A 12,452-nucleotide genomic window follows, 5' to 3' on the forward strand; every position below is an offset into this window, starting at 1 on the left:
AGCTAAAAACTATGAGTACTATTACATTAAATTTCGCCTGCACGTATGTGCGTCTCGCTTCTCTAGTGTTTCTGTTGTCGTCGGAGTCACTCGAAAACGAACTTAGTTTCTTGTTTTTAAGTCAGTTTATTCTTATAACAATACAATCTTAGACAATACCTATATGCAAGTCTAAAGTTACGAGGAGAACTGACTGGTGTCTCCTTTTAACGCCCTTTTTATAGGACGAATTTCCTCGGTAAAAGGATGGAGGTGGAGATGGTGGTCCAGTCGTGAGAAAAAGGAAATGGGACGTTGTGAAGATTTTCTTAATGAGGGCCTGATGACGGAAACATAAATATCGAAAGGGCCTGGTAGGGGAAATAGGGAAAAAGATCTTGATAGCTAAGGATTTGGGAAAGAAAGGCCTGGAGATATAAATATCGAACAAGGGCCTTGTAGGGGAGATTGGGAAAAAGGTCCTAATAGTTTAAGATTTGGGAAAGAAAGGTCCGGATACATAAATATCGAAGAAAGCTTCTACAAGATGGACGGACTGGACACTTTGGAATGGTCGGTTGGTGCAGGTGTCGATGAGGATGGGTCGACACTGTCAACAGCACTACATGACCCGACTACCATTCATATAACAGGTGAGCTTAAAATTAAATTTAACTAATTTCAATAATTTTGACACTGGACTTGTGAAGAATATTGATATAGCCTAACCTAACCTAATCTGGACATGTAAGTAACAGAAAACATTATATACCACATTGGTTAAAACTAATGTTGGCGGTATTTTATTTCTGTTACTTATACGTGTAAGTTAGGTTAGGTTAGGTTAGGCTAACCTAATCTGGACATGTAAGTAACAGAAAACACTATATACTACATTGGTTAAAACTAATGTTGGCGGTATTTTATTTCTCTGTTACTTATACGTGTAAGTTAGGTTAGGTTAGGTTAGGCTAACCTAATCTGGACATGTAAGTAACAGAAAACATTATATACCACATTGGTTAATACTAATGTTGGCGGTATTTTATTTCTGTTACTTATACGTGTAGGTTAGGTTAGGTTAGGTTAGATTAATATTAATAGATCGCCGGCCACGAGATTCAAATATTATAATTTGATTTTTCAGCTCTCCCGTTGTGTGATTAGGAGCCGGGCCACACGCTGGTGCTTACAGAAACCAGAAATGGCCACGGGCGCATACATATAGGCAGAATTCTCTGTAGTAGTAACAATATCTCGCAAATCAATCAAGTCCGACATATAGCTTAGAGGAAAAAAGTTACTTAAAATATCGAATTTTACAACATATTTAAAAATCATCAAAATCGGAGGGGGAGTAGCTCAGCTACAAGTTCACCCAATCTTTTATTCTTTAATTCAATTATAAATTATTCTATTATATTTTATTTATGATATTCGAAAAATTGTTAGGAACTGTATTCCTAGAATAAGAGGAAACAGTCGTTGAACCAGACCTTGAAGACACAAGTTTTCAGACAGTCCCACAAATTACAGAATCCATCGTTGGAAAAAATTGATGAATAATTCATAGATAAAAACTAGCTTCGATAACAAGTGATTTTCGTGAAGATGTCTAAGGTTCTAAATAGTAACGGCGACGTTCCGCGAAAGGATTCTTAATTCCTACGTACGTATTGTTGCCTTTAAAATCACTGCTTACGTCAATGGTATTTTGGATTCTCAAAAGCCGAGAAACCGTCATCTTAATATACGTTTATCTTCAAATCACGAAGTGACTATTCTGTTATTAAAGAAATTCCCATATCCGAGCCTCTCGTGTCTCTCGATTAACACTAAACCTACTGACCGTTTTTCAAATAAACGTTATATTTTTTCCAATTGATTATAAATAATACAGAATTTAGCAGGGGCAATAACACACAAAATAATTGTCGTGTATTAATTTGAAAACATTTATTTTTAAAATCTCAAACGCGGTCATTTGACCGCTCTAGTAGATTTAGTGTTAATCTAATTAAGATAACATAATCAGTGTTTTTCAAACAAAGGTTGAACACTTCCCGGTTTTTTCCTTCTTCGATTTCTCGCGAACGACTCCTTGACCCAATATCGAAGATTCACCGAAATCATTCAAGATCATCGTAGAAATGATAATATCGACGACTCTGTTCCCGTTCGATCCATCGTATCGCTACGTGATTTTCAATCGAGATGCGTTCATCGGATTTTCCCCGCCGTAAATGGCACCTCGGCCTTTATTTTGCTGTCTATTTGAGATTCCAATCAAAAGAATAATTTAATTACGAGAATGTGAAATATTATTCGTTCGATATACACGTATTATTCTATTTTATTTAAATAACTCTGTTATCGACACCGAGACCTTTGTATTGCTTTTATCAGAATTTTTCTCAATATGCTAATACGATTACATAAACGTTCGTTTACACGCTGATCGATAACCATGAAAATTCCAACTATCTAATATCCATTAGAACAATGATAAATAAACAAGAAAATTTCAGTCAATGTTAATGAATTTCTAGGAACTGTTATTCGATGCAATCAATTCTTCTATAAAACCATGAAAATTGATCCTTCTTTTAATAAGTGAATATTCATTAGATCCATGTAAAGAGACACGTATGTCCTTGTTTCTTTTATATTTAATTTTCCTCAGCATTTCCACGATTACGTTGTCCCACGCGATTCATATTACTCATCGTTATTAACATCCGTATTGATTAATTGACGCGAATCGTATTAATTGCAATTTATCGAACAGCGTTTTTGATCTTTCGCCAAATCTACCGTTATGTAACATCGAAGATTCTCTATTTATTTGTTTTTTGACTATATTTTTTGGGGACGACATTCCTTTCTCAAAATTAACCAGCTAGCATCCTGTTTCAAGCCATTTTTGATTCTTCTTCATTGAACATAAATTTGCTTTGATCTTTAGCGAAACTGAAGAATAATGAAAGGTTAATAGTAATCATCGTTGTTAAATTTTAAAATAGAAGATAGTAAACTCTGCTTAGACTTCAAGAGAAAAAAAGTTTGAAATATTCTGTACTTAGAGGACAGTAAACACTGCTTAGGCTACAAATGCAAAAACTTCGAAATATATTGTTAGGATGTTAGAACATTCCAGATAATAGAAATTCAATTGTTATTAATTACCGTTAGAACATTCCAGGTAATAGAGATTCTACTGTTATTAATTACCTTTGTTATCCTATCCATAACGCGCAGGCTGTGTCACGACGAAAATATCCCTGAAACAAAAATAAAATAATTAAGATAAGGGAATCGATGATGGGATTAGATAAAAACTTCAGCCCTGTGGTTTTCCAAAATTTCAATTAAAAATACGAGTCGTTAACCGACAGGGATATCCCGGGAAATATACGAAACGTTTCTTCGAAGCAATTACTGTCCTTGACAATGTCGGTTTCTCTCTAGCCAGTAAAAGTACTGTCCTTCCTCTACCAAATTTCCATATATCACATTGGTATCATGTTCCAATTAATTTTGAATGCGTTTGGAAATTTTATCAATCCTACTGAAATCATTCTCTATAAAATTATGAATTTTGCTTGGAACGGATAGAAACGAAAGGACAAAGGAGGGGAAGAACGATGGGTAAACGGGTAATTATTGTCGGACGTAAAATCCACCGGTGTCCCCTTCCTATATAAAGTTGTTGTCTCGTTCAAGAGCTTCAGTCGTTCTTGACTCTTCGAACGTGACGATTATCGACTTGTAACGGCTTCGCCGAACGCAATAAGGAATTAAAAAAGACAATAAAATTACAGTTCGTGTGTGTAGAAAAAAAAATAGCGAAGGAGTTTAAAAAACATGAGGTTGCTGAAGTGTTTCGTGCCGATTGTGCTGGTGTTGCTCGTTGAAAATTCTTCCGCGTCCGGTGAGTTTTCGTTGGACACTTCCGGTCGGAAAATGAAATTCGTCATACAATTATTTCGGATGTAATTATTTCAGGAGGATTACTTGGTCTGTTGAATCATGTGAAGAAGGAACATCCGGCAGTGTTTGGCGGTGGATCAGCCGTTGCCGATGCCAAAGCTTCTTCCCAAGCTTTTGGAGGAAACTCGGCCAATGCTGCCGCTTCCGCTGACGCTAAAGCGTATTCGCAAGGATCTGGAATAGCCACGGCCAATGCTGACGCGTCTGCCACAGCCGGTGCTTCAGGTATTCGAAAATTTCTAAATTTGGAAAAGTAGAAAATTGAAGGCTTGGAAAATTGGGAAATTAAACGCTGAGAAATTGGAAAATTAGAAAAAATTCAAGCCTTGGAAAATTGGGAAACCAAACGCTGAGGAATTGGGAAATTAGAAAAAATTCAAGCTTTGGAAAATTGGGAAATCAAACGCTGAGAAATTGGGAAATTAGAAAAATTCAAGCCTTGGAAAATTGGGAAATCAAACGCTGAGAAATTGGGAAATTAGAAAAAATTCAAGCCTTGGAAAATTGGGAAATCAAACGCTGAGAAATTGGGAAATTAGAAAAAATTTGAACTTTGAGAAATTGGGGAATCAAACGTTAAGAAATTGGGAAATTTAATTAATTAATTAATTATTTCTGCAGGTTTGTTAGGTCACCTAACTCACATTGGAGACCAGATTGGAGGACACGTGAAACAGATCCTTGGTATTCCGCAACAAGGTTCAAGTGCTCAAGCGAACAGTAACACGTTCACTTCCGACAGAGATCTGAATTTGGGACCGATAGGAATTAAAAGCCATCAGTCCTTCAGTACAGCAAATGCAAAGGCAACTGGTAATGGATTAGCCTCTGCTGGTGCTACAGCGAATTCTCAAGCTTCTGGAGGAGCCTCGGCCAAAGCTGATGCCTCTGCCATAGCTGGTGCCCAAGGTACTATAATTAAAAATTTCTAAATTAGAAAATTAAGGAAAATTAAGCTTCGAGAAATTGGAAAATCGGAAAACTTGCGAATAACAAAATGACAAAGTCCTCTCAAACTCCGTAATAACCCTTCAGTGTTTGTTTTTCAATATAGGTTACGCTGGTTCTCCAGGTCCAAATTATAATTCTAACACCAACAACTATGGTGGCGGGTACGATAGCTACCCATCAAACGCTCAACAGTACGGTAGTTATGGTGGTTCTCAGTCGGGTGCAAACGCGGCTGCAAACGCGGCTGCAAATGCTAACGCGTACGCCGGTGCAGCTAGCAATGCGAATACCAATTCAAACGTGAATCTAGATATCTATCCAAGCGGAGGTGCGAAAACTAACACGAATTCAAACGGTAACGGTTTACCAGCCGGTTATTACCATGGAAACGAGGGAGCCGATGCAAACGCCATAGCTGGAGCCAACAGTGTTTCTCTGGGACAACCTACTTTAACCGTGTCTCCAGCTGGAGGATACGATTATGAGATCGAAAAGTTTCCTCCTGCGTATCATCCTCATCGTCGTCCTCACCATCAGCCTCAACCTCACTATCAGCCTCATCCTCAGCATCAGCCATCGGTGATCGTTCGTCCATACCAACCACCTGCACGCAACGATGAGACAGTGATACCAATAGTAATCGTAGATGGTCCTCCACATGGCAGACCAATGCCTCATTATGGCCCAAGACCAGTACCTCACTATGGCCCAAGACCAGAACCTCACTATGGTCCAAGACCACAGTACGGTCCGAAACCTAAGCCAGAACCAATTGAGATCATCGTAATAGAAGAGCCGGAATCGCCGAGGCGAGGCCAAGGTGAGCCACTGGACGCTGCTGACCCTTTCATTTACCTGCACCATAATTAATTAGCACTCATTCGTTTGCACCTTAACTGAGAATGATCGATGCACTCTGTTGACGCACTTGATGGAGGTTAACTCTTTTTCAGACACTTGGCACTTATTTTGATTAACATTTAACACGGAGAATTGAAATCTTGAAGAACAATGATATAATTGAGAAATATTTTACCTGTTAAGTCTGTCATCGTCACTGAACAATTTCTTGATTTCGTTAATTTAATTAATTATGAATTTTGTTTATTCATCAGGATTTGGAAATGGCAACGCCAATGCAAACGCCAACGCCATGGCTATTGCCAATGCTAACGCTGCTACCAATGGAAACTACCCAGCTCCATCAAGCTATCAACAACCACACTACCAACAACCATCAGGTACTCCATCGGGATCCATTGGGGCTAACAATCCCTTCCTGAGCAGTTCTGGGGCGAATACCAATGGAGGCGCGTATCCAGGTCAAGGACAAGGTACAGGACACTACCAAACTGGTCCATCCGCTCCCATAGGCGCAAACAATCCATTCCTAAGTGGTTCTGGAAATGGTAACGCTGGTGCAAATGCTGGTGCAAATGCTGGTGCAATTGCAAATGCTGGTGCAATTGCAAATGCTGGTGCAATTGCAAACGCTGGTGCCACGGGTGGTTCTCAAGCACCAATTGGTGCAAACAACCCCTTCCTCAGTGGTGCACTTCCAAGTGGAGGAGATTATGGATCCAACGCAGGTTCTGGAGCTAACGCAGGTGCCAATGCTGGCGCAACTGGAGGAAGCCAGTATACCATGAAGAACATCCCTACCACGTATCCTGGTGCAGGAAACTATGGTGCACCTTCCTCAGGAGTGGCAGGTTCTGGAGCTAACGCAGGTGCCAATGCTGGAAGCCAGAATACCATGAAGAACATCCCTACCACATATCCTGGTGCAGGAAACTATGGTGTACCTTCTTCAGGAATGGCAGGTTCTGGAGCTAATGCAGGTGCCAATGCTGGAGCGATTACAGGAAGCCAGAATATCATCAAGGGCGTTCCTACCATGTATCCTAGTGGAGGAAACTATGGTGCACCTTCTTTAGGAGCTGCAGGTTCAGGAGCTAACGCAGGTGCCAATGCTGGAGCGATTACAGGAAGCCAGAATATCATCAAGGGCGTTCCTACCATGTACCCTAGTGGAGGAAACTATGGTGCACCTTCTTCAGGAGCTGCAGGTTCAGGAGCTGTCGCAAACGCTGGTGCGAACGCGGGTGCCAATGCTGCGGGATCAGGTGGATACAACCAACCAATTAAAACAGCTCCATTAACGGTTCCAGCGTCTCCTGAAGGTTCTTACTACAATGGAGCAAGTGGTGCTAATGGACAATCTGGCTCCAATAGCGTATTCGGAAACTCTGGTGCTAATTCTGGTACTGGTGGCTATGGAGCCCCAACGTACGGAACCTCTGGACCTGCTTATGGTAGTGGATCTTCTGGAGCAAACGCTGGTAGCAAGGCTGGTGCTCTAGCCAATGCTGGAAGCAGTGGATCTGGATTTGGAGGAGCTGGAAGTACTGGATTTTCTGGAACAGGAGGATATGGACAAGGTGGAGCTAATGTTGGAGGCAGTGGATCAGCATTAGGAGGAGCTGGAAGTACTGGATTTTCTGGAGCTGGAGGTTTTGGACAAGGTGGAGCTAATGCTGGAGCTAACAGCAAAGTCAATGCTGGAGGCAGTGGATCAGGATTTGGAGGAGCTGGAAGTACTGGATTTTCTGGCACAGGAGGATATGGACAAGGTGGAGCTAATGCTGGAGGCAGCGGATCAGGATTTGGAGGAGCTGGAAGTACTGGATTTTCTGGAGCTGGAGGATATGGACAAGGTGGAGCTAATGCTGGAGCTAACAGCAAAGTCAATGCTGGAGGCAGTGGATCAGCATTAGGAGGAGCTGGAAGTACTGGATTTTCTGGAGCAGGAGAATATGGACAAGGTGGAGCTAATGTTGGAAGCAGTGGATCAGCATTAGGAGGTGCTGGAAGTACTGGATTTTCTGGAGCAGGAGGATACGGACAAGGTGGAGCTAATGCTGGAGCAAACAGCAACGCCAATGCTGGAAACAGTGGATCTGGAGTAGGTGGATACAGTGCTCCCATCAAGGGTTTGCCCAGTTACGGATCCACTGGACCAGGCTTCAACACCGGACTTTCTGGAGGTGCTGCTGGAGCGAGCGCGAAAGCTAACGCGGTAGCTAATGCTGGAAGCACTGGATCGGCTGGTAACTTGGGAGGAAACGCTGGTAGCGATGGAAATTCCTATGGTGGTGTTGGATCTTCTGGTTTTAACGGTGGAGCTGGAGCTTCTTCCGTAGCGAGCGCCAAAGCCGATGCCACAGCAACAGCTGGAGGTTATGGACAAGGTAGGTTTCCCATTTTATTTATTCAAATTTTCTGTATGAAAATTACAAAAAATTCTATGGTGTTGTTTCGTAGAGATGAGTGCCAGTGCCAAAGCATCGGCATCGTCCTTCGTCGAGGCAATGCAATCAGGCCTGATCCTAATTAAATGATTCCTCTCCCTTCTTCAGGCTCGTCAGGCGCATCTTCCACCGCGAATTCCAGCTCTTTCTCGAACGGAGGATCTGCTTCGGCAACTAGTTCAGCTAAATCATCGGCCTTCGGAAGCGGAAATGCCTCGGCCAACGCGAAAGCAGTAGCATCGAGCAGCGCGAACGCCGGATCAGGCGGTAGCTCAGCCTCCAGTAACGCAGAAGCTAAAATCGACACGAGGAGTATGCTCGTCTTCAGCCAATAATCGCTCAAACGTCGAAGTATACGAGATTCTTGACGAGATTCTTCAACGATCGACCGAACTGACGCCATGGACGTGCCATTATTCTGTAATATTTACGAATACTCCTTCGAACGTAGTTGTTAAGATTTCTAAGGTAGATTGTAGGGTACGTCACTGATCATGTACTCGAAGACACGATCGACTATTTTGATGCCACATAATTAACGACAAGATCGTAGATACGGTCACATTTATGTATAATGGTGATACGGTGTAATCAAGATTGATGCAGTAAATCAATCGATGTTATGCAATTTTTATCTTTTTCATTGCGATAATCTGTTCAATCGAGTCGATAATTCAAAATTGATTCGTAACATGTGATACTGTTCTTGCCAGAATTCATTCTAAATATCCTTTCCTTCGAATTCAAAAGTATCTTCACAGTCTATTCTTATCGAATAATATTCTAGCTATTTATCGATATTAGTAATTAAATGTTAAATTATCGATAGCTCTCTGGGTTTGATCAAGTGTTTGTACGATTAGGTAACAATTTATTTATTTGTCCATAGTTTCTTCGATCATGACACTGCTGACTAAACGTAAGATGTTACATCGTTTTTCACCGATTCTCCTCGAAGTTGTATTAAAATGCATGTTTTATTTACTATGACGTATTTGAGATTGAGCAAATATTGTAAGGGTCATAGTTGACTGCTACGATATCTTTCGTATTGCAAAGCATTTCGTTTAAATGTAAACTTTCGATGACTCTCAATCACTTAAATTCGAAAATACCGAAAGACTAATGATTGATTTTCCAAATTGGAAATGAATTTTAATAAAAGTTATATTGTACAATACTGCCGTTTCATAAAAAATGAATGGTTAAAAATGCTTGTCCCGTTAATTACTAATGTACCATGACATCTTGTAATTTGTACGTAATTATTGATAATCATTTTTTGCAGAGAGCATTTTGCATCTTAGCGTAATTTCCGTCTATTATCATGCCTTATCATACCACGACGGATATCGTCTTCCACCTCTGCCTTGCTCTCTTATGTAACATAAATATATATTATTGTATTCTCTGTACGAAATAAGAATTTAATAAACACCATGATTTTCTATCGACATCACCGAGACCTCTTTATTGACCTGTACTCGTTTTAAAATCCTTGTAACTGATGCAATTTGATAATTAAAATGAGGATTATTTGGATCATTGGTAATTAAACTACTGCGAATATTTGCTAAAGTAAAAATGTTTAAATCATTGATTAGTAAAATTTCTTTGAAAATAAGACACTCATTTTCCTAGAAGAGCCAATTTTTTACCGAACGGTTTCATTGAAGATATCTTAAGGTAGACTAAATATAAACCCACGAAGGTGCTAATTATAACTAATTACGTTCGAGGAAGTTGTTCATGAAAAATGAAGAACGTTTACTCGTAAATGTTTGTACGCCGTCGTCGAATAGGAATCGTAAAGCAGTGTTATTAGAGTTTCTGTTTTTCTTCCTTTATATCCTGTGTCGTTTGAATATGCAGGTATAATTTGCATCGCATAATCTCTACGCGGAATCCTCGTTGCGCATAACAATAAAAGATGCACTTAATCTAAGAATCTTTAATAACTGAGATTCTATATAATTTTCAAAACGAACGATAAGAAAATACTTCTGAAAAGTAGCAGCAGAAATAGTTTTAAAAAATTTGCTAGCTTATATTGTGGTTTTTATTAAAAATAATTTGGACTGAAAGGACCCTCTTTTTGAAAATATTAATTTGAAGATTCAGAAATAAATAAATGAAAAATAATTTGGATTGAAAGGACCCTCTTTTTGCAAATATTAATTTGAAGATTCAGAAATAAATCAATTAAAAATAATTTGGATTGAAAGGACCCTCTTTTTGCAAATATTAATTTGAAGATTCAGAAATAAATCAATTAAAAATAATTTGGATTGAAAGGACCCTCTTTTTGCAAATATTAATTTGAAGATTCAGAAATAAATGAATTAAAACTAATTTGGATTGAAAGGACCCTCTTTTTGCAAATATTAATTTGAAGATTCAGAAATAAATCAATTTCTAAATTAACACTAGATTGCTGGACAAGTAGATCCATCAAAATAGGTATAGCACATATGGATGTTTGGAACTAAGGAGTGGGGAGAGGAAGGAATTAGTATCTGTATACATTTCATAATTCTATTAAAAACCAACATATGTTTTAAAAAAAATTATTTAAATTTTTCTATTTATATAGGAATCAAATCGTAAATGAGTCAAATTGACTCGCTCTGGCAATCTAGTGTTAATTGAAAATAGATTACGATAAATGGAATATTCGACACTGCATATTTTCAAAAATAAAACAATAATTTGTGAAACCTGTGGACAGCAATCTTTCACTTAAAATTGCAAATAAAAATTTGTAATGAAAATTCGGGAAGGTCTGTGTCATTGATTATTAGGTAAATGAAAAAGTGTTTAGTCATTGAAACCTCATTATCTACGTAAAATTCCATAGTTTTGAGAATATCGCAGTTATAATCAGCAGTGTCATTAGGGGAAACTCCAGGGGTAAGCCCCTTTCTAACGGAGTCCCGTTTTATTGTCTCTAATCACTTTCCTAAAATTCCACGAAGGGTACCGAGGGTCCGAGTAAATTTTTCCCGAAAAATCCCCGGTAATGGGGGAAGGGTACCTTTAAAAGGGAAGCATCGAGGACGAAATGGTGCATTTAGTTCTGTGACATTCAGCAAGAATGAAGTTCCTTCTGTTATTCGTTTTCGTTGCTGTAGTGGTGATGATCGATGCTCGACCATCAAAGAGCAGCGTTCCATCAACAAAAAGTGAGAATTTTAATGGGAATGTGAAATTAATTAAAATTGTTTGATGTGTAATATTCTAACGAAACCGTGTACTTTTCAGAGAACGAAGAAATAAAAGATACTCTGAAAATCAGCAACCAAGTTGAGGGAGAACTTAAAGAACTTGAAAGAAGTAAGAAATATATTCACAGGAGGCAATATCCAGGGTAAGCTTAACAATAATCTGACAAAATGATAAATAAAACAAATAAATAAATCTGTGAAATCTGAAGAAAGTGATAATTTTGTATCATTTGTTATTTTTTAATTTCAGATGGGGGTCGTCTTCTGTAAACGTCGCCGAAGCATCAGCCTCGATTCACTCCAACTCCGGGCATTACCAATATCCCCATCATCGTCGGCCACATTATTCAACATCTCATTCAGAGTCTCACGGTTTCGCTGCCAATGTCAATCTACCGCATAGCAGCATATCAGTTGCACAAAGCGAAGCTCATCAACATCAACAGACATTCGGTTAACGAGATTCCATGCAAAATATGAAGATACTCGAATTGGCACGTTTCAAGGTGTTCAATAAAATAGAATTAATCGACGAAATCAGTTTTTCCGATAATTAATCTAATTTGCGAATGGTACCAATTACTTGTTAAAAATGACTTTCTTTAATGATACGGAGAGATACAAGACCACTATATTAGCCTGTATGATTACTTTAAATCAATAAAATGTATTTAAAATATTCACCTCTCTACTTGTTAAATTATAATTCCTCAAATTCTCCATAAATCATCTAGAAGATACGGAAGTAATACTCCGGAAATTATCTAAACCTTGAACACTCACACTCGAATACTGAATAAAACATGATCCTTCAGAATCATTGCTCATCCGAGTATCCAAACTTTGTTTTTTTTATCTTTGACCATGTAATTCCCCGGAGCGTAATTCCTTAGGCGAATTAGTACTTTCCTCTGGTCCACTTTCGATCGACCCTGGTCAGTAAGGTCGACCACTCTTTAGGAACCAATGACAGATGAGCCTCTGATCGCCGGAAATT

At 39.0% G+C, this 12,452-nt stretch overlaps 2 protein-coding genes across 8 annotated transcripts; both read left to right on the forward strand.

Moving 5' to 3' along the window:
• The first annotated feature begins 3,694 nt into the window (after nt 1-3,694).
• LOC114876947 (spidroin-1-like) lies at nt 3,695-9,685 on the forward strand. 7 transcript variants are annotated; one of them, XM_046286400.1, is made up of 7 exons: nt 3,695-3,910; nt 3,985-4,194; nt 4,591-4,878; nt 5,024-5,740; nt 6,036-7,487; nt 7,572-8,171; nt 8,340-9,685. In XM_046286400.1, the coding sequence occupies exons 1-7, from the start codon at nt 3,844-3,846 to the stop codon at nt 8,564-8,566; spliced, it is 3,561 nt and encodes a 1,186-aa protein (XP_046142356.1). In that variant the 5' UTR covers nt 3,695-3,843; the 3' UTR covers nt 8,567-9,685. The 7 variants fall into 7 exon arrangements, with proteins under 7 accessions (XP_046142356.1, XP_046142358.1, XP_046142359.1 ...); XM_046286402.1 differs by having other exon boundaries at nt 7,680-8,171; XM_046286403.1 differs by having other exon boundaries at nt 6,036-7,379; nt 7,680-8,171.
• Nucleotides 9,686-10,957: 1,272 nt separating this feature from the next.
• On the forward strand, nt 10,958-12,407 carry LOC114876948. The gene is made up of 3 exons (XM_029188945.2): nt 10,958-11,413; nt 11,493-11,598; nt 11,706-12,407. The coding sequence occupies exons 1-3, from the start codon at nt 11,326-11,328 to the stop codon at nt 11,911-11,913; spliced, it is 402 nt and encodes a 133-aa protein (XP_029044778.2). The 5' UTR covers nt 10,958-11,325; the 3' UTR covers nt 11,914-12,407.
• Nucleotides 12,408-12,452: the final 45 nt, after the last annotated feature.

This window comes from Osmia bicornis, chromosome 7, assembly GCF_907164935.1.
Source record: "Osmia bicornis bicornis chromosome 7, iOsmBic2.1, whole genome shotgun sequence".
Taxonomy (NCBI): domain Eukaryota; kingdom Metazoa; phylum Arthropoda; class Insecta; order Hymenoptera; family Megachilidae; genus Osmia; species Osmia bicornis.